Here is a 23,497-nt window from a genome sequence, read left to right as displayed (position 1 = left end):
AATTTGTCCTCACATTACATACCTAATTTTCATCTTCAAATTAACTTACTGATCGCTGTGGCCCTCCTGTGAATAGTACATAATTCACAGGAGATTTTTTTTTGTCATAGTATTAGAGGAATTTTATTATAAGTTTAAATCTATGGTTATGTCCGCCCATACACAACTAAAAACACTGATTTAGTTGTGACAACAAAAGAAGAATTTAATGCAAAAATATCTTACTCCACAGAAGTTACGTGGATAAGTAACAATATTAACAGTCTTAGCAAGTTAATTTTAAACAAACAATTTTGATTTGTTTTCTAAAAATTGGTGCCACACAGGGCCTGTCTTGTGGTGGAATTCTTTTGTGAATGATACACTCAAGTGACAAAAGTCATGTGATATCTCCCACTATCATGTCAGACTTCCTATTGCCAGGCACAGTGCAGCAACTTGACATACCATGGACTCAACAAAGTCATTCTAAGTCCCCTGCAGAAATAATGAGCCATTCTGCCACTGTAGCCGTCCATAACTGCGAAAGTGTTGCCGGTGCAGTATTTTGTGCATGCACTGACCTCTCAATTATATCCCGTACATGTTTGGTGGAATTCATTTAGGACAGTCTGGGTGATTAAATCATTTGCTTGAAATTTCCATAATGTTCTTCAGACCAATCATGAACAACTGTGGCCCAGTTACATGCCACATTGTTATCCACAAAAATTCCATCGTTGTTTGGGAACATGAAGTACAGGAACTGCTGCACATGGTCTCCCAAGTTGCCGCACATGGACCGGAGGACACAGTCCATGCCGTGTAAACACAGCCCTCATCATTATGGAGTCACCATCAGTTTGCACAGCATCTTTTTGGCAACATGGGTCCACGACTTCACGGTCCATGCTACACTCGAACCCTACCATCAGCTCTCAGCAACTGAAATTGGGACTCATCTGACCAAGACATTGTTTTGCAGGTGTCTAGGGTCCAACCAATATGGTCACGAGCCAGAAAAGGCGGTGCAGGTGATGTCGTACTGTCGTACTGTTAGCAAAGGCACTCCGTCAGCCTGCTGCCAAGGCCATTAAAGTCAAATTTCACCACCATGTTCTAACAGATATGTTCATCATACATCCCATATTTATTTCTGCGGTTATTTTACGCAGCCTTGCTTGTGTGTTAGCACTGACAACTCTACACAAACACGGCTGCTCTTGGTCATTAAATGAAGGCCTACGGTGACAGGTAGGGCCTAAAATTTGGTATTCTCGGCAAGCTCTTGACATTGTGGATCTTCGAATATTGAATTCAATAACGATTTCCATGATGGAATGTCCCATGCACCTAGCACCTACTATCATTTCATGTTGAAAGTCTGGTAATTCCAGTCATGTGGCCATAATCACATCGGAAACCTTTCACATAAATCACGTGAGTACAAATGACAGCACTGCCAATGCACTGTCCTTTTATACCTTGTGTATGCCATACTACTGCCACACGTATACATGCGTATCACCATCCCATTACTCTTGTCAGCTCTGTGTATAATTAAAGTTTTATTTTTGTACAATCTATAGCACTGTATCAGTATTTAAGAGGTTAATACACTGTTGTATATTAACAATACTTGGTTACTGTTGCATATAATGTGCAATAAAATGAAGAGAGAGAGAGAGAGAGAGAGAGAGAGAGAGAGAGAGAGAGAGGGGGGGGGGGGGGGGGGGGAGTAAAGGAGAGTTTGCATAACTAAAGAGCAAATCCTTCAAAATTAGCTGTACACAGAGAAACTGCGAAGAAAGGACAGGAAAGAATAGAACTTAGGAAATATCCCGGTATAAAAGCAAGGGTAATTGAGGAGACATGGACACTGAACTCATTTACAAAGGGGAAACTTAGGACAGCACAGAGAGCCATGGAGAGATCAATGCTGGGCTATACAAGAAAGGACAAATAAAGGGCAGATGACATCGGGTCTGTGACAAAGGTTAATGACATCTTAGAAAGAGCAGGTTCCTTGCCACATCGCAAGAAGAAAAGACAACAGACGGATGAAGCTAGTACTGGAGTGGAGTCCAAGAGAGCACCAGAGGCCTAGAGGAAGACCACCAGACAGATGGGACAAAGACATCAAGAAGATCGCTGGTAACACCTGGCACAGAACTGCCCAAGACCATCCCACTTGCAGAAGACTTCTGAAAGCCTACCTGAATCCACGACTCGAAGAGGCCACATCATCTAATGATTGAATTGGCTGATGATGATGAATTGAGGAAGAAATAATCATGAAAAGTAGTACAGAGAAATGAAAAGATTAAGTGCTGAAGTCAGCAAAATATCCGTATCAGAACCTTATTTAAGTTCATACAAATCTCCACAAACTTTGCAAAAGATGGTAACAATGTAAAAAAGATACTTCAGACATTTCAACTACAAAATATGCTAATAGTGTGCTTCCAGGTATTCTGCTGAGCTGCTATTTCTATTTTATGCAGAATACTGTGTGTACAAAATATTAAGCAAATAAGCACAACATTCTGCATAAAATAGAAACAACGACTCTGCAGAACATCTGGAAGCACACCATTAACCCAAAATCAGTTAAATGATCTCGAGAGCAAGAACTGCACAGTTTTGCAGAAAGGTTACATGGCTCTCTCAATTGAGGAAGCAATTTTTGGAAGACACTAAAATGGAGCTCATAAAAAAAGACTACTTGTTATGCATTAAGACAAAAAAAATTGTTGGTATCTGATACACTCAAACTGTCTGTAGATACCATGCTAACTTTGATTATCTGGTGAATGCTATGAAAACTGGGATAATTCTAAGAGGTACGGAGTTACTGGAACATGTAGTCTGCAATGTAAAAAGTGAATCTTGCATGTTGATTTCATATATGAAGTGTAAAAATTGCATGTCTAAGCTTCAATCCCAGTTCAATTATTAAGTTGACTATGATACAGAAATTGAATGAAAAAAAGGACTGTTGCTGGTTTGCAACCAAGGCTGTAGAAGTTAATAGTACCACTGCTGACATAGTATCAGAAATTGAGAAGCGAAATATTAAATACAGGGTGTCTCCCACTCAAAAGACGCCCCACAAATAAACATTTGCTTAAATTGCAATTGAAGGCTTTGCATAAAAATCAGGAAACGAAATGAACGTGCCATACCTTGTTCATGTGGAAATAAAGGCGAATCACAACAGGTGTTGGAAGTGACCGCCCTCAACTTGTAAACTCAGGTGAACACAATGTTACAGATTCTGGAATGTTGCTGCTAGAACCTCTAGTGCCACTGCCTGCATTTCATGGATGATGTTCTCTTAAATCTTATAAGTTGAGTGTTTTGTTCCTGTACACCTTGCCTTTTAGACCACCCCAGAGGAACAACTTAGGTAGTGTTAAATCAGGTGACCTTGGATGCCACAATCCTTTCGAAATCATTCTACCAAGGAAAAATGATTAGACTTCAGCCTTAATCGCTTAGGACATGTGACATGTAGCACCATCCCGTTATTACCAGCCGAGGGCAAGTCCAACTGGTTCACAAATTGGTGAAACATTTTGACGAAAATTGCACTTTTCACAGTAGACTCGTAAAGAATTGGCCCGATAAAGCAACGCTGTGAATCACATAGAACACACCAGTTTTTTGTAAATGCAAGAGTTGCTCCACGAGTGCATGTGGACTTTCATTACACTACAAATGTGTATCCTGAAAGTTTATTGCTGAAACCAACGGCAAAATGTAATTCTTTTGTCTTGACATTCAGTTTCTGAACAATTGTGAATCTATATGGATACATGGCGGCTTTCTTCAGCAGATCTGTGAAATGTGCTGTGACACTCCACATTCCTGAGATAAATGTCAAACTGACTTTGCAGGACAGGCCAACAATCGTTGTTTCACGTCAGTCACTTTTTCTTCTGATAGTGGTGGCTGACCCCCAACGTGACGATCCAACACTGTTCCAAAGCTCTCCACCGTTTTCATTAACTTCTGTACCCAGCATTAAGGCAGTATAAGCTGGTCACCAAACTGTTCAACAAACATTCACTTACATGTCTTAATGGAACCAGTAATATAATACTGTTTCACAAGAAATACACACTCTTCAACAGAATAGTGATACACTGTCACTAAACAGTGCGCTCCAGCCAAACACTGTTGCATCTAACAATGTTGCAGAGTGTAGTATTGCCACGTCAAACATCATAAACTACATGGTGCAGTTTCAGGAGAATTGCCAAAGTGTGTTTGTGGGACACATTGTATAAATTTCCCTGCTTCATTAAAAATGCACAAAATGATGAATTTGAGACAAGAAAGCAAAATGGATCTCAAGAAACTGGAATGCTACAGATATTGGTTGCTGAACAAGTAACAAATTTTACAACCTGGGCCTGGAGTGAACTTTTAGGTGAGAAAGGTCAAAAACATAAAATCTACGGCATCTGTGAAAGTGGTGCTGAAAATGGAGAAGATAAGCTATATTTTTCTGAACCAACTTAAAAACAAAACAAGTTCTTCATATTAGACAAAAGTAACATTTCTTTCATTAAAAATGAAAAAAATTTGAAACCAATAAATTGCCGAAGATCATTAAAAAGGTAATACATCTTATTACAGGTCTGTTCAAACTTGGGACTGTAACTGTGCTGCAAGTTAACTCACCTCAATTTTAAATAGAAAACAAAAAGTTCTAAAAAATACCATTAAGTTTTCAACTGAGTAATTTGTTTACCAATTCAGTTTGATAGAGTCTAAAAAATTGCATTAATAACAACAGGATTTGCACAAGTCATCTATGGAACCGAGAGTGTGTCATACTGAACTAGTGTTCTTAGTATTTATCGAGGCGAAATTTCAAGTTTTAGGTTTAATTATTGCTTGTCCAAAGTGTTTAACTCTTCATATACTTGTATTTAAAAAAGCAGGTTTGTAATTCAAATAAATGAACAGAAATTCTGGAATCTATACATATGCGTGTGGTGCAAAAGTACTTTTCATGTCCCATACAGAAGTTTAGTTTTCTGATTTCAATACAATTTAAAAAACAAATTTATGTAAGTAATCTTTAATTCTTTGCAAGAACCCATCTGAATGCATTGTATATATTATTTAAATAAGTACTGAGTGATGAACTTCACGAAAAATGCTTGTGATTGTCCTGTGCAGCACTTGAAATAGTGTTACAGTATGTGCACGAGATGTATGAATGATCAAGCTACATAAAGAGTGAAGAAAAGGCGAATCTTCACAATGACAGAAAAAGAGTATGGTATTTTGATGAAGAAATGCAAAACCACCAACTAACATGTAAAATAAAAAGGCATGTGGAACTGACGAATTACCAACAGAAGTGGTGAAGAGCTTGGGAGGCTGAGGCAGGAGAAACAGTCCAACCTTGTAATGAGATATACAAAAAAGGAGAATGGTCAGAGGACTTTACGGCAACGGTAATGATACCAATTAAGAAAAGACGAATACAATGAAGTGTGAATGACATATGACTACCAGTTTATTTTCTCATGCAGTCACATTGTCACAAGTACCAAACAGAGCACTGAATGGAAAGCCAGAAGGGCATTGTAGAGAAAGAGTTTTGATTCAGAAAGAGTGAAAGAACAAGAGAACTGGATTACTAAGAAGTACAGGAAAGAGAGGTGGAGAAACTTATACTCTTATTTGTTGACCTAGAAAAGACTTAAAAGATAGTACAATGAAGCAAACTGGAGAGTAATTTGAAGAAGAAAGGAGTTGATTTGGAAGGGGAGGAGATTGGTAAATAATTTATACTTACAACAAACAGTAATTGAGTAAGGGCTGGAAATGAAATGCCTGAGGTACGTAAGATGTTTTTTAACAAGTAGCAAGAGGAAAAAATTGCAAAATACTTAGTTGAAAAAAAAGCGATATTTGTTTTGGAAGAAAGGGACAGCACGATGCACCATGCACTATGTCTTTATCTTATTGATCTGCAAGCCACTTTAACATTTTGTGTGTGCTACTTTCAGTAGCAGATGAAGTGTGAATGACATATGACTACCAGTTTATTTTCTCATGCAGTCACATTGTCACAAGTACCAAACAGAGCACTGAATGGAAAGCCAGAAGGGCATTGTAGAGAAAGAGTTTTGATTCAATCGTCTTTACAGTGAGTAGCAAGCTACCCTTTTTTTAACCTGGCATTTTCATTGTTTGAAAGCTCAACTTGCAGTAGACAAGGAAGCTTTTAATTAGAAAGAGAAGATATATAAAGAGCTCAGGAAAAGCCAAATGTTTTGTCTGGAGTGCTACAGCTGATGAAGCTGAAATATAAACACTGAGAAGACAGGACAAAAGGATGTTTGAAGGTTTTAAGATTTGGGTTGGACGAGGATGGAAGGATTTGTTGAGTACAAAGGCTGATCAACAAACAAGTGCCTGAAAGAATAGGGGAGAAAAGAACACTATAGTCAGTTATATGAAAAAGACCGAAGAATTAGCTTGGCCACTGCTGCGAAGGAACCGTTTGATGGTGAGTGCATTGCGATTAGTGTGCAGGAGAAGACTGAAAGCATGGGCACGATACAAGACGGTGAAGGACGTTAAAGGAAGTGGTAACTACATGCAACTATAGAGAGCTACAGACAACAGGCCACGGCGAGCAACTGTGCAAAGATCGGCCTTTGGGCAGAACACTAAATAAAGTATGGACACTGGGGGGAGGGGGTTTCAATGAACAACATTTTAACAATGCTTGAGCTTAGTAGCACAAACTATGAGAGTGTACAGAAATTATGAAATAAATTAAGACATATCTGGAATGTAACACTACTAATAAGTGAATTAAAACAACAGATTACATCAACAGTGGGAATTAGTGACATTCGGAGGGAAGCTACTATGAACAGCACAGTGAATGCATTATTGTAGCCAAGATAGACACGAAGCCCAAACCTAATTCAATAGTAGCAAAAGTAAGAGAAGGAAAAGTCGTAAGTGAATATGGACTGGGGGACAGGAATGAAACAGGAAGCCGTCTGCTGAAATTTTGCACAGAGCACAATTAAATCATAGCTAACATTTGGTTTAAGAATCATGAAACAAGATCATATACGTGGAAGAGACCTGGAGACACTGGAAGGTTTCAGATTGATTATATTATGGTAAGGCAGAAATTTAGGAACCAGGTTTTAATTGCAAGACATTTCCAGGGGCAGATGTGGACTCTGACCACAATTTATTGGTTATGAATCGTAGATTAAAACCAAAGAAGCTGCAAAAAACGGAGGAATGAGATGGGACCTGGATATATTGAAAGAACCTGAGGTTGTAGAGAGTTTCAGAGAGAGCATTAGGGAACAGTTGACAAGAAGAGGGGAAAGAAACGCAGTAGAAGAAGAAGGGAAGCTTTGAGAGATGAAATAGTGAAGGCAGCAGAGGATCAAGTAGGTAAAAAGATGAGAGCTACTAGAAATCCTTGGGTTACAGAACAGATACTGAATTTAATTGATGAAAGAAGAAAATACAAAATGCAGGACATGAAGCAGACAAAAGGGAATACAAACGTCTCAAATATGAGAGTGACAGGAAGTGAAATATGGCTATGCAAGGATGGCTAGAGGACAAATGTAAGGATGCAGAAGCATGTATCACTACAGATATGATAGATACTGCCTACAGGAAAATGAAAGTGTGTTTTGGAGAAAAGAGAACCACCAACTATATGAACATCAAGAGCTCAGATGGAAAACCAGTCCTACGCAAAGGGCGATGTACCTGAGGGCAATATGATAAAAATGGAAGAGAATGTAGAGGAAGATGAAATGGGAGATATGATACTGCCCGAAGAATTTGGCAGAGCACTGAAAGACCTAAGTGGAAACAAGGCCCTGGGAATAGACAACATTCCATTAGAACCACTGATAGCCTTGAGAGAGCCAGCAATGACAAAACTCTTCAATCTGGTGAGCAAGAGGTATGAAACAGGCGAAATACTGTCAGACTTCAAGGAGAATGTGATAATTCCAATCCCTAAGAAAGCAGATGTTGACAGATGTGAAAAGTGCCGAACTATCAGTTTAATAAGTCACAGCTGCAAAATACTAACACGAATTCTTTACAAACGAATGGAAAAACTGGTAGAAGCCGACCTCTGAGAATATCAGTTTGCATTCCGTAGAAATATTGAAACACATGAGGCAATACTGACCCCAAGACTTATCTTAGAAGATAGATTAAGGAAAGGCAAACCTATGTTTCTAGCATTTGTAGACTTGGTAAAAGGTTTTGAAAATGCTGACTGGAAACACTCTTTCAAATTACGAAGGTGGTAGATGTAAAATACAGGGAGCAAAAGGCTATTTACAATTTGTATGCAAACCAAATGGTAGTTATAAGAGTCGAGGGGCATGAAAGGGAAGCAGTGACTGAGAAGGGAGTTGAGACAGGGTTGTAGCATATCCTCAATGTAATTCAATCTGTATATTGAGCAAGCAATGAAGGAAACAAAAGAAAAATTTGGAGTAGGAATTAAAATCCATGGAGAAGAAGAGGTGTGCCGGTGATATTGTAATTCTGTCACAGAGCAAAGGACTTGGAAGAGCAGCTGATCGGAATGGACAGTGTATTGAAAGGAGGATATAAGATGAACATCAACAAAAGCAAAATGAGGATAATGGAAAGTAGTCAAATTAAATCAGGTGATGCGGAAGAAATCACAATAGGAAATGAGACACTTAACGTAGTAAATGAGTTTTGCTATTTGGGGAGCAAAATAACTGACAATGGTCAAAGTAGAGAGGATATAAAATGTAGACTGGCTATGGGTAGGAAAGTGTTTCTGAAGAAGAGAAATTTGTTAAACCGAGTAAAGATTTAGTGTCAGAATGTCTTTTCTGAAAGTATTTATATGAAGTGCACCCATGTAAGGAAGTGAAACATGGACGATAAACGCTTTAGGCAAGAAGAGAATAGAAGCTTTTGAAATGTGGTGCTACAGAACAATGCTGAAGATCTGATACGTAGAACACGTAATTAATGAGGAGGTACTGAAAGAACTGGGGAGAAAAGGAATCTGTGGCACAACTTGACTACAGGAAGGGATCGATTGGTAGGACACATTCTGAGGCATCAAGGGATCACCAATTTAGTATTGGAGGGAAGTGTGGAGGATAAAATCATAGAGGGAAACCAAGAGATGAATACACTAAGCAGATTCAGAAGGTTGCAGTAGTTATTCGGAGATGAAGAGGCTTGCATGGGACAGAGTAGCATGAAGAGCTGCATCGAACCAGTCTCTGGACTGAGGACCACAGCAATAACACCTCAATTGAAGGTATCACTCAATGAACTAGTAGCACATGCGCAGCGTAACTTGACACTTCTTGCAGAGATTGCAGGAACTAGAGGAATGAATAGGTAGACTCACTTGCATTTACTTCCAGCACATGCCACATGCAGTACCAAGTTGAAGAACATGTAAAGTACAGTGTTTCAAATGTGGACAAACACACAAAACATTAATTACCTCTTCCTCTTGACATTCCACGGGAACGACTTCTTGCCCTCATACGACCTCCACGATATGATACATTTAATGTCAATCGATCCTTAATGCTGGTGTTTCCCAAGCGCTGACCAAGACGTTGCCGCATGCTCCTCTGTAAAATTTATGTAAACATTTGTAAGACTTCACGTAAACACATTGGTCATTTGTTAGATTAATTCCAGACAGTAAAAATAAAATTATAACTGAAAATAGGCCAATATTTTGAAACCACATTAACTGGCAACAGTAGAAGGATTACGCTCTAAAATAAAAGTTTTTTCCTACCTTTTTCAATTTAAGAGCTGCCACAACAGCTGGACGACGTTCCATCTGCTGCACAAGTCTGCGATTCTTCACTGATGCTTGGTGTTGAAGCACTGCATTCTCTCGAATATTTCGAATTGCATTCTCTCGGTTTCTCCTCAGGTATGTAAAGCTGTGCCATTAAGAAAGGACCCACATCTAAATAAATGGGGCTTACTGTGTGCTCTGTGTGTTAAATTCAGCCATTTAAATGCATCCAAAGTGCCTTTTTATGTTAGTTCACACTGCTTTATCACTTTCTTGACATAAGCTGCTGATGCCCCAAATAATGATAAAAACTGCTGCCAGTTTGTTTCAGAGCCTTATTTCGGTGACCCTTTCAATTTTGCTTAGAGTCTTAACATTGTGTAAGGGCAGTCTTTGTTTCATTTTGTTAACAGCGATGAGAACTGGATATTTAATGACTAACTGAAAACTTAAGTTAATATCCTTATAAGCAGTTCACAGCTAAAGAGAAAAAGTGACAATTATGGAAAAAAAATTAGGATCCTGTTCACAAATCCCACTTTCTAAAGCAATTATGCCTTTGCCCATACTTCACTCCTGCTTCTGCATGAGTGCTCTATTACAAAATTGGAAAAACATGATTGAGCAGATTGGATATGGCCATTTCAATCAAAAATCTGCTTGGTAAATATTAATATTATCCTCATTTTCCAATACACATGGCCAGTAATATGCTGAAATCAGACCTTCCTTTTTTCAAGGATGGCTGATCTGAACTGAATTGCACTGTCAAAACTCTTTATTTAAATATCAGAACAACATACAGTACAATACATCAATGCTTAAAGTTACAGCAGTCTTGTTATACAAAGTCACCTTTTATATTTTGAACTTTCCACCATTGTATATTTGGCACACCAGCATTACTGTACTGTTTCTTTCTTTTTTGCTGTGAGCTGATGTAAATGTACACAGAAAAATGTAAACGACCTCAACTTTTATGAAATTGCTTCCATTTATTTTCTTGAAAGGCGGCTTTGTTTTCACTAATAGAATCCATTGCACTTTTTTTTCCTTTTCCTGTTGAAGTACCTTTGGCTAATCTTATCACCATTTGATACAATTTTTACAGCAGGCACAGCTTTACATATTCACCACCTTCATTGTTAGACAGTGCTTCAGTTCATTTAGCAGCAGCTTTTGACTGGCAGCCAATTTATTACAACAAATCTGGCATCATGTCTCATCTTTTGCTTTACGATGTAGTACATAAAAGGTCTCTGAAAAGCTGTCTGTAACAACTGCAGCATTCGAAAAAATTCATAAAGTGCCTAGAAAAAGTATGGTATCTCAAGTGTTTTGGAATAACATCTTCCATTCCCATATTGCCTCTACATAAATAGCGAACACAGTACTGAAACTGCAACGAAAAACAGACATTTTAATTGTTTTTATTGATAACATAACACCGTCTGTTTTAAACTATTTTCTGAGAACACTATAGAACTCTATATAAACATATATGCAAAAAAATTCCTTTATATTTTTTTTCAAAAGTGCACATGAAATCACTGAATGTGATGAAGTAAATATCTGTATCTAAGGCCAATTAAAACTTAAGACACATTTTTGTCAAATGACTATCACTTACAGCACACACCTGGATAAAGGAAATTAAGCTATTGAAGAAAAATAGAATGTGTGTGTGCGCATAGACCAAACAACTAATTTAGCAAATAAACAGACAAAATTTAACACTTCCAGAGCAGAACACACATTGCATATACATTCATGCTCAACTGAATTAACAAACTGCTGTTGTCTTGGAGCACACTTGAGGGATGGGATGGCTTGGCATTTCACATGAGTGGGATCTTGTGAGATCTTGCACTGACAATCTGCACAATAGCTGACTGCAAACTGAACAAGGCATGTGACATCCATGCATTTGAGTGCAGATTTCAGCCAAATCAAGGGTGTCCGAAGCATAGCACATCCCACCTCCAAGGTCGTGGGATCACCAAGGTTCTCCAATACCACCACGTAAAGAGTGTGCTGAAGTACTTTAATGTGAGAAACATCTGATTGGCCACTCAAATAATGGAAAAAGGGTTGCTCAGACTAATGAGTATCAGTGCACATTAGTACACCCCGACAGAATGGTACAGGAATGTCACAAGCCACAAGAAGCAAGGCATCTTCCTTGCCGTCAGGGAACTGTTCAGGGCAGTTGGTGAAGGTATTCTTACACTGTTCACCAAAAGCACAACACAGACAACATATACCTAGTGTATGAGAATGCACCACTTATCATTCTTTAACTGTGCCAGAATGGACTGTGAAACACTAAGAACATGATGAGCTTGTGTGGTCCCTATGTCACTACACTCAATTTGAGTCCAAGAGCCCATACTGAGATAGATAAGTATGACTTTGATTAAGATTTCTGGTAGTTCTGAGTTGTGGCTGAACAGTCATAGAGCGGGCGGGATGGGTCCACAACACTTTACAGTGTCTTAAGCCATACTACTACAAGTCACAAAAGTTACAAGCTTCTACTAAGGTGCTGGTTAATTCATCTGATCATGAATATACACTCCAATTCTAACACTGAACTTCCTAAGTTGCCAGGATCTTTCTCACAGTGCTTGTATTTACCTTAAGACTCAGGAGTTTGTAAGCTTTCTTCCCCATTTCTGTCTTATAATGTTACTTTCAGAATGAGATTTTCACTCTGCAGTGGAGTGTGCACTGCTGATATGAAACTTTCTGGCAGATAAAAAACTGTGTGCCAGACCGAGACTTGAACTCAAGACCTTTGCCTTTCGCAGGCAAGTGCTCTACCAACTGAGCTATCCAAGCACGACTCACGACCTGTCCTCACAGCTCCAATTCTGCCAGTACTTCGATTCCTGCCTTTCAAACTTCACAGAAGCTCTTCTGCAAGGTTTTGAAGTTTTATATCAGCGCACACTCCGCAGCAGAGTGAAAATCTCATTCTGGAAATATCCACCAAGCTGTGGCTAAGCCATGTCTCTGCAATACCCTTTCTTCCAGGGGTCCTAGTTCTGAAAGGTTTCAGAAGAGCTTCTGTGAAGTTTGGAAGGTAGGAGACGAGATACTGGCAGAACTGAAGCTGTGAGAACGGGTCATGAGTTGTGCTTGGGTAGCTCAGTTCTTAGAGCACTTGCCCGGGCAAAGGTCCCGAGTTCGAGTCCTGGTCCGGGATACAGTTTTAATCTGCCAGGAAGTTTCAATGTTAGTTCCAATTTTTATTAGTAATTACTGTCTTCTTTTGACATTGGGCTCTCTTGCTAGGCAACTTTTTGCTTTGTTTGGTTTGTTTCTGGATATATGAGGAAAGCTGTTGTTCATTATGAATGTACTTTCCCCCCAAAAATGATTATTGAGATTGATGAAAGTTTTTATTACAGTCAATAAATGAGAAATGTACTTTCATATATGGAACACCTCAATTGTGACAACAAATCTTTCCCCTATTATATGACACACATACTTTAATAATTATGGCACCAATGGAACTCCAAACCTGAAGATGTGATAGTTACTAATTTTGCAAGAATTTCTTCCATACTCTGAAGTATACATTTGCTTACATAATATCAGAGAAAGTGTTTCTTAGTGACCAACATGTTTTGCATCAAACATGGAAATTAGTACCCTCCCCCCTTTTTTTCAAATTAACCAATTTTTATTTCCTGCATACCACTGACTGAAAACTATGTAGGCATAATTCATACCAGCAATTACACTGTCAATACAAGTGAATGTTTCTGGTTTGAACAGTTACTTATAAATTTTAAATTATGAATTTATGAAGCAAAATTTGGATAGCTCATGAGAGGAGGAAAAAAAAGGGGGGGGGGGTTTGATGCCTGCATTTCAGCTATATAGGTCTAGTTAAAATTGTGGTACTGTTTTTTATGCTTGTGTGTAGTGTTTTTGGTTTCACTGTTTTCTTTCTACATCAAGCAAAATATTTGATTCCAACTGTGTGTATTTTGCATTTTTTTATTTGGTGTATTCTATTCTTTTTTGATATGTTTTTGTTTTGCGAGGGCATGTCCGATATCTCTGTCTTCCTTCAAGCTACATAGGTCAAGTGAAATATTTGATTGCCTATTGTGAGTTTTTAGGAATTTTCTGTTTGGTTTATTCTACAGAAATCTGTATGCGCTATTATCAGATTCTGTTATTGTTCTGTGGGGAGATGTCCAGTATCACTGTCTTCGTTTAAGCTATAGAGATCAAGCAAAATACCCAATTCCAATTGTGTGTTTTTCCTTTTTCCTTTGATTGGTTCATCCTCAAAGAATTCATGTACATGATTTTTTGATTATATGGTTGCTTTGCAAAGATGTTAGTTTTATTCTCCTTTGTTTTACTTTATCCCCACCCAAAAATCCCCTATTTCCCACAGTTGTTCCGTTGATTGCATTTCATTGGGTAATTGAAATATTTCACGTTTTTCATGGTTGTTCGAGACTAATGATCTCTACGGTTGTCACCATCTTGAAGGATGTGATACAACTGTTATTAAAAGTTCTCTATGGTTGTCTTAGTAAGTCATGTAAACTATGCTATTTACCTGAAATATGAAGCCACGGGTCAAAGCAGATTAACCACCAAAGCAAAATTCATCGTGGATGTTCTTGATAAATTCTTCACTGTTGAGAGCTTCAAATGAAAAGTGTCATCTAAACACTTGAAAAAATTTAATGTTTATATGTTTGAGAAATACTGACAACTCCATCTATTAATATCATTCCATCTATTAATATCATAAGCCCAAAAATGGCCAAACTGAGACGATGTTCACTATAATTGTTACTTCACTATTTTTCTCCTGTATGTTAATTGTATCTCTAGCGCCATAAGTTAAGCAGCAATAGCAATCTTCGGAATATCATAAGTCACCGAAGGAACTTATTCACTGGTGCAAAGTTATGTTATGTTATGTTGTTTTCCTGGGAGAATGGCAACACAATTAAAGTCATAACCGTAGTTCCGAAGTTTGTACAGGGAAACTTTACTATTTATTTTCCTTGCTATGGAGTTGGGAGCACTGCCATCTAATGTTGCTTGTAGCTAATAATATTAGCAAAGCCTGAATGCGATTCCAACCTATGCTGACTGAAATGTCATAATAAGTTAATCCTAGAAAACAGAGAGAATATTTTTGAACAGTTTTGGCAGAGGGGAGATCATAGCAGACAGCAGACCCAAGACACGTGTAAAGATCTGGAAAACCAACTGAAGGAGAAAGGTCATGCTTCCAGAGCTTATTCATTAACACTTAAGGAAAATACCACTGTAACAGACTACATGCAGCTTGCTATATTTGTGTGGGGTATTGATTCAGAACTAAAGGTTTTCCAGGAGCTGTTAGATGATATACCTTTGGACTACACAACCACGTCGTAAAATGTTTGGAATGGCGTTTGAATCCGTTGAAAATATGTTTCCCATGGGACACAACCTGTTCTGTGGCAGGTTGAGCACCTCAGATAGCTGACAGTCGGCAAGGTTTTGTGTGTTGTATGAAAGCAAAAATCAAGATAAATTTGCGAAATACATATCAAATATATATTGTTTTATCCATCAGGAAGCCCTCTGGACAGGAAGTGCATAATATGGCAACGTCCTGAAGGTCATTGTAGAATGTGTGAATTCTGTAAGGTACCACAATGCCAATCATCACCAGTTACTGGTATTTTTGCTATATGGAAGCAGTATACAGTGACACACATCATTATTCAGTATAATGGTTTAGTAGAGCATAGTTCTCCACATATTCTTTGCAGTTCATTAGAAAACCAACCTATATACACAAATGAAACAGGAGATGCTTTCGGGGAACGCTTTTTGCATACACACTTTCAGGCGAATTTTGTTCACCAGCAAAGTTTTCCTTTTTTATTTCTTATATTTTTGCCCAATGAAATGCACGATTTCTTGTAGGACAAAAATGGAATACAATTTAAATTAGGTAGGTAAAAAGAAAGCAGTAGTAAAAATGGGTTTTATTTTCTTTTTCAGGTCACAAACAATGGAGAGAGGGAGAGAAATGATCTGAGAGAGGTGAGACTATTACCAGCCGTTGGGATTAAGAAGGACCCAATAGAGAGCACATCAGCTGTCGAATGACATCATTGGGCAATTGAGAAAAACTCATCAGCGCCAATGAATTTTATAAAATCTGCAGCATATATTTAACTATAAAAAACAATAATTATCTTGGACATGGCAATATATTAATTTCTTATTCTTCAGAACGCTCTCGTTTTCTTGGACAAAGAAATAAAATGTGATGTCTCCGGTGACAAGGTTTTCTTGACAAGTTTTAAGGAGAGAGCACTGAGCATTGAAGAACTTGTGGGAAAATGCAAATAACGAATGAATCCTAATTAAGTGGAATGATAAAATATAATCTAAGTAAACTTTACTTTCATTTCATTAATTAGACTGCAAACAGTTTCTTTTCCTGTGAAACTTGAATTACAGCCTTTAGCTTAAAGTAAAATCAGTAAAAGAGAGTTTTGCTGGTGATGTAAGTAAACTATTTGTTGTTGTGGTCTTCAGTCCTAAGACTGGTTTGATGCAGCTCTCCATGCTTCTCTATCCTGTGCAGGCTCCTTCATCACCCAGTACCTACTGCAACCTACATCCTTCTGAATCTGCTAGTATATTCATCTCTTGGTCTCCCTCTATGATTTTTACCTTCCACACTGCCCTCCAATGCTAAATTTGTGATCCCTTGGTGTCTCAGGACATGTCCTACCAACCGATCCCTTCTTCTAGTCAAATTGTGCCACAAACTTCTCTTCTCCCCAATCCTATTCAATACCTCCTCATTAGTTATGTGATCTACCCACCTAATCTTCAACATTCTTCTGTAGCACTACATTCCGAAAGCTTCTATTCTCTTCTTGTCCAAACTATTTATTGTCCATGTTTCACTTCCATACATGGCTACACTCCATGCAAATACTTTCAGAAACGACTTCCTGACACCTAAATCTATACTCAATGTTAACAAATTTCTCTTCTTCAGAAACACTTTCCTTGCCATTGCCAGTCTACATTTTATATCCTCTCTACTTCGACCATCATCAGTTATTTTACTCCCTAAATAGCAAAACTCCTTTACTACTTTAAGTGCCTCATTTCCTAATCTAATTCCCTCAGCATCACCCGACTTAATTCGACTACATTCCATTATCCTCGTTTTGCTTTTGTTGATATTCATCTTATATCCTCCTTTCAAGACACTGCCCATTCCGTGCAACTGCTCTTCCAAGTCCTTTGCTGTCTCTGACAGAATTACAATGTCATCGGCAAACCTCAAAGTTTTTATTTCTTCTCCCTGGACTTTAATACCTACTCTAAATTTTTCTTTTGTTTCCTTTACTGCTTGCTCAATATACAGATTGAATAACATCGGGGAGAGGCTACAACCCTGTCTCACTCCCTTCCCAACCGCTGCTTTCCTTTCATGCCCCTCGACTCTTTATAACTGCCATCTGGTTTCTGTACAAATTGTAAATAGCCTCTCACTCCCTGTATTTTACCCCTGCTACCTTTAGAATTTGAAAGAGAGTATTCCAGTCAACATTGTCAAAAGCTTTCTCTAAGTCTACAAATGCTAGAAATGTAGGTTTGCCTTTCCTTAACCTTTCTTCTAAGATAAGTCGTAAGGTCAGTATTGCCTCACGTGTTCCTACATTTCTACGGAATCCGAACTGATCTTCCCCGAGGTCAGCTTCTACCAGTTTTTCCATTCGTCTGTAAATAATTCGCATTAGTATTTTGCAGCTATGACTTATTAAACTGATAGTTTGGTAATTTTCACATCTGTCAACTCCTGCTTTCTTTGGGATTGGAATTATTACATTCTTCTTGAAATCTGAGGGTATTTCACCTGTCTCGTACATCTTGCTCACCAGATGGTAGAGTTTTGTCAGGACTGGCTCTCCCAAGGCCATCAGTAGTTCTAATGGAATGTTGTCTACTCCCGGGGCCTTGTTTCGACTCAGGTCTTTCAGTGCTCTGTCAAACTCTTCACGCAGCATTGTATCTCCCATTTCATCTTCATCTACATCCTCTTCCATTTCCATAATATTGTCCTCAAGTACATCCCTCTTGTATAGACCCTCTATATACTCCTTCCACCTTTCTGCTTTTCCTCCTTTGCTTAGAACTGGGTTTCCATCGGAGCTCTTTATATTCATACAAGTGGCTCTCTTTTCTCCAAAGGTCTCTTTAATTTTCCTGTAGGCAGTATCCATCTTACCCCTAGTGAGAGAAGCCTCTACATCCTTACATTTGTCCTCTAGCCATGCCTGCTTAGCCATTTTGCACTTCCTGTCGATCTCATTTTTGAGACGTTTGTATTCCTTTTTGCCTACTTCACTCACTGCATTTTTGTATTTCCTCCTTTCATCAATTAAATTCAGTATCTCTTCTCTAACTATAGTGAATCAGAATCCCATTGCATTGAAGTGGGATCAACTATAGCTTTGTTTTCAGAAAGAAGTGCAGCACGAGGTCTATTTACCAATTAGGTGAACTGAAAAGCCATTACCAAAGAATAATTCACATTTTAGCTGTTGGCATAATATTTTCCTGTGTCATTACAGCAAGGTGTTAACTCTAGCCTCCCAGGGGTTAATGTGAGAAGGCAACAAAATTTTTTAAAGAATTTGGAAATATATATTTCCCTGCAACCTACAGACTGTAGCTTACCCCACTACAAAGCCGCCACTGCAATTGCGAAATCGAAACACCAAGTATCCAGTGACATCTGAGTCTTTAACTTTCTCGCACATTACATTACAACAGCAAATACTCTTTATTTACTTACTTTGGATACAGGTCTTTGCTCACTACCCTAGCAACTGAAACTGAATATACAATACTCAAAGTACTCTTTTGTTCACTTAACAGACAAAGTCCGATAAATGCAGTAATTCTGTGCACTAGCAATGCAGACAGCACTTAGTGACAACAAATGAACAGGGAACTGGCTTTTCTCATTGATATTACAGTGCACTCAAGTCTGTCACTTCAAGGAAAGTATCTTGTTTACTCTTAACATGTATGAGAAAACCAAAGTATTCGTGTGCCAAACTCTGTCCATTTGAAAAGCGATTTGCTACAGGAAAAGCTTTTCATCGCTACTATTACCTTCATGTTTCACAGCTTATCAAGAAAATACTGTGCAACTCTGTCAAGTCATTTGACACAAGGTTAGAACCTGCGCAGCCTTAAAAGAAAAAAAAGGAAAAGAAAAGAAAAAACATTTCATTTAGCACATCATTTTCCACTGCATCACATACTGTTCCTTCAGAAATGCAATTAGAACTGACTCATTTGCAAAACTGCAGTCTGCTCAATGACAGATCTTACAACATAACAAATTTGTTAAGACAGTATCATGATATTCATGCAAAAGAGTTTCTGAAACTTCACAGGAAGCAGATAACATTACATAAATGTTTAGCTCAAAATATTGTTGTTAAAACTTGTTTTCTGTAATGATAAGGATAAAAACTGCAGAAAGGTCCCAGCTCCATGACCCAGCACCGAAGATCGTTCTGTGTACTGCAGCAGCAAGGAGCCTCACTATGAATATTTTGAATCTTGTAATGACAAAAAGGAGTCCTGCTTCAGAAACCCAATAAAGTATCAGTATTTTTCAGTTGAACTTAATATTTCTGTTGAACACATCCCATTACAATGTATCTGCTTGCTCATGGTCTTCTCACTACCCGGTTTTGGGATATGCATGGTGTTAACTATTCACATGCAACTCATTTGCAGCGGCTCCCTGACTGTCCGCATGCGAGCCATTTGCATGTCACTGCTTGGCTGTGCACACAGCATGCCACTACCACCCAGTGGGCACACATGATGGAACAGCCTAACCAAATGTGTCTGAAAGCAAATAATTGCTAAATGTAGTAATTACGACACGTGTCTTGGCGAGAATAGTGGCAAAGAGCCTTCATCAACCTACCAAGCAGCTATGGACCATTATAGCAAAGTAACACAACCATAAATTTAAGTAGTTTAACTACAAGACTAGAATGGCCGAATCAATGCTTGCAGATCACAGTACAATGATCATTGAGATACACAGCAAGTAAACAACATATTCCTACCTTGCTTTCAACTTGCAAAACAAAGTTGTGATACAGTCAAACCCGACTGTTATCTATTGCTATTGAATGGCAGTAAATATATCAAAACATGTCACTGACTGATGCAGACAGTAGCATATTACAGACAATCAAAGCCACATTTGATGAAATATTCCCAGTGCAATTTGAGACAAACTGTGATAGATCGAATGTGATGCAGAGCATTGTCAAACAAAATCTTGACACAGCTGACACAAACTGCATCAGGTCAAAGCAGCCATGAATGTTGACATCAATGCTGCACTTTATTGCAGTGACTTAGCATCTGCAAGGTTCAACAGAAAGTAAATAGAATAAGCAATTAAAACAGTGTTATGATCACTGAAAAATCTCATAAGCCAAGGAAAGCAGCAGGGAACCACATTATCACGCACGAGGGGGGAGGGGATCCTGTTCCAACACTTGCAGACCACATAAATCCAATAGACCTGCAATTGCTGTGAAATCTTGAAAACACTGTAGCACACAAAAATGGCAGAGAGTGCTTTAGACAACATTGCAAGAATTAAATGACCTCATCAACAATGAGCACTGACATTCATGGTATGTCATGCACTGCATAAGGCAACTACTGTAATTGTTCAACCATAATTTGACATTATGGTGTGAGTGTGGCCATAACATTCTGAATGAGGACAGTCTAATCAGGTCCAGTTATCTAGTAAGCTACAGTTTCCCCATGTATAGAAACTGTACTTAGTGTACTTACTCTTCAGTCCCTTACCGTGAAGCAATTTAAAGCTAGTGAAACCTAAGGGTATCCTTTACATTGATTTGTAACTGCCTTTGGATTAGAGGAGACCACTCACCAAAAAGCAGAAGCATTAAGTTGTCAACATGCGCGCGCGCACGCACGCACGCACACTAGGGGAACGCGTGTGTGTGTGTTTTGTGTGCGTGTGTGTGTGTGTGTGTGTGTGTGTTTTGTATCTCATCAAAGAATAACTCAGAAAGTTAGCATGTTTTCTTTCTGTTATGTGTGCCTATCAACAACACAATGTTTCTGCTTCTTACTTTTCACAGACTGGTCTCCTGTAATCCAAAAATATTTATATTCTATAAGAACTTTCCTATAATCTTCAGACTGATTTGTTTAATTCTCTCTTCTAATGATACTGTTTTACAACACTTACAGCAACAACTGTATTGTACTTTACATATCATTACATAATCAATTTTATTGTGGTTCTGTTACTATAATATAATCGTGCCAATGTCCATTCAGTGCCAAAAGGTCAATGATACGTAATTTATCACTACTATTATGCAATTAGTATTGACTAAAAGAGGATAAAAGAGGCTAAGTTTATCCTGTAAGTTTCTTACTACACGAGTCATCCGCTGAAGGTAGAGTGTACCTCCAAATTCGTGTCCCTTGAAAAGTGACTAGAATGTCCCTAACTAGCATCATGCTATCACAAGATGCTGAGAAGCTTCACAAAGGGTCATCATGAGCATACCTCAAAGTGAATGTTTAACAGTTGGCACTAGCAATGATTGGCAGTGGAGGTGGCAGAGCAGCAGGCAATTCTTAGTAGGAATGATGTAACAATAACATGACAGTACATGAACTAATACCTACTGGTTTGCAGGATAAATAAAAGGCAGTCAACAGTGTAGAAAAAAAAGATCAGCAAAAACACACAATTTTTTTTCATGGAAACTAAACCTATCACTTCAAGTCTCAAGCTATGTTGTCACTGTAATCAAAATTTCAATTTTCATGTGAATTAATCAATATTTATTTCAACATAAGTCATCTATTTAGGTATCACTGGCAACCCTATACAACTCTCCAACAGGTCACATCAAACTTGACACAAAACTCACTGATAGAATCTGTTGTATACCGCAAGTCAGTAAGTTTGACCTGCCCCAGTGTAAGCCAAGACAAAACACGCCCAAAAATTTAATCAGCAACAAAAACAAATGTGACACACAAAGCAAGGCTTGTATTTGAATGTGACGGTGTGCCCCACCCCTTTCTCTTGAAGTCTTGGTTGTGGTATCAGATTGATCTATAGCATATCCAGAAACCTACATGGGTCAACCGAAGTTTGTGGTACAACGCATCTGCTTTGACACATTATGTAACTGTGCTGTGTTGCATGACCTCATGATAGTGCAGCATTGTATTAACACCAACTTCTAATATACCAGAAACACTCAAATTATGAAAACACACACACACACACACACACACACACACACACACACTGTACAGACTACAATAAAAAATAAAACCATAAAGTGTACATATCAACCAAAGTCAGCCGATACAAAACAGTAGCAATAGTAAAAATGTCATAAACACAATCTCTCGGGTAGCCAACCAGACTTCTCAGACCAGGAACCCTTCTAGTCAGAACTTTCTGTGTTGTCCCACTGGCAACACCACTTTTGAGGATTGTCCAAGAATTAAAGACCGTTTGTCATTTGCAGCAGTATGGACGAAATTTTTCACTAGTTAGCAACAGAAGGTGGTAGAGTAGGCTTCCCTTCCTCAACTTGCAGTCTTTGGCTCTGTAGTTTATTCAGTTTGGCTGTGTCCACTGTTAGAGATGAACAATCCACTACCAGATATGAAATGTGCTTGGTTAATCGCTTTCTTAAAAGGACCATCCGGTTGAAATACAGCTTCATCTGACTGCCATTTACGGCGATGTGATGAACCAGCATAAAGTTAGGAAGTGGCGTGCTGAGTTCTCAAGTGGTAGAACCAGTGTGCAAGACAAGGAAGGTCTTCAATTAATTACATTTTTTTGGAGAAAACTAAGACTAAACATCGTGAAGACCACTGTCTTGGCAGTTCAAGACCTGGCACTTTTGTTTCAAGAAATCAGCAGATTAACAAGCCAAACCATTTTAACAAAAAAACTGAAGTAAACGAAGGTGCGCTTTTATTGAGTGACTAAAATGTTGACAGAGTTTCACAAGGAAAATCATGTGGAGGGTGGTCAGAAATTTTTGCCACCCCCCCCCCCCACAAAAGAATGAAAGCCTTCATTCCCGAATGCAAGAAATGCGTCTAACTTGCTGAGGATTACACAGGAAAAGAGTACACACACCCATGAGTGAACAGTTCAATGGACATTGTACTAATAAAATTTACGTGTTTTTTAAAATGAAAATAGTCTTTAATTTGAGAAAAGCCAGCTGAATATTGGTCGCTAGTCTGATATGCAGCAACTTTGATCAATCTCATACCTTGTCCACAAACATACTCAACAATTATACAAAATAACTGTACGCATTTAGTCCTGGTCAACATGTCATCCCTAAATGTTGCACGAATGGACTTACTCGTGAGCTTTGTTGCCATAGCAAAAAAAAAAAAAAAAAAAAAAAAAATAAAAAAAAAAAAAAAAAAAATAAAATCTTGAGTCATAAACAACATACCACACTAACAATTCCAAACCTGAAAATAAATCTGTTACCCACAGCTGTCAACATCAAAATAACTCGCCAACAGGCC

The 23,497-nt window shown here is 38.3% G+C and overlaps 1 protein-coding gene across 3 annotated transcripts in view; it reads right to left on the bottom strand.

Annotated features, from left to right (window-relative positions):
• Nucleotides 1–23,497, bottom strand: part of LOC126481582 (chromatin target of PRMT1 protein-like) — a 55,339-nt gene that overhangs the window by 25,055 nt on the left and 6,787 nt on the right. For all 3 annotated transcript variants that reach the window (XM_050105453.1, XM_050105459.1, XM_050105445.1), the window contains exons 3-4: nt 9,815–9,965; nt 9,509–9,641 (exon numbers count right to left, since the gene is read on the bottom strand). In XM_050105453.1, the coding sequence (XP_049961410.1) occupies nt 9,509–9,641; nt 9,815–9,965 (284 nt within the window). The remainder of the gene's footprint in view (nt 1–9,508; nt 9,642–9,814; nt 9,966–23,497) is intronic.

This window comes from Schistocerca serialis, chromosome 1, assembly GCF_023864345.2.
Source record: "Schistocerca serialis cubense isolate TAMUIC-IGC-003099 chromosome 1, iqSchSeri2.2, whole genome shotgun sequence".
Lineage (NCBI taxonomy): Eukaryota > Metazoa > Arthropoda > Insecta > Orthoptera > Acrididae > Schistocerca > Schistocerca serialis.
The sequence above is the reverse complement of the archived record's forward strand: the minus strand, read 5'-3'. Positions and strand labels throughout refer to the sequence as shown.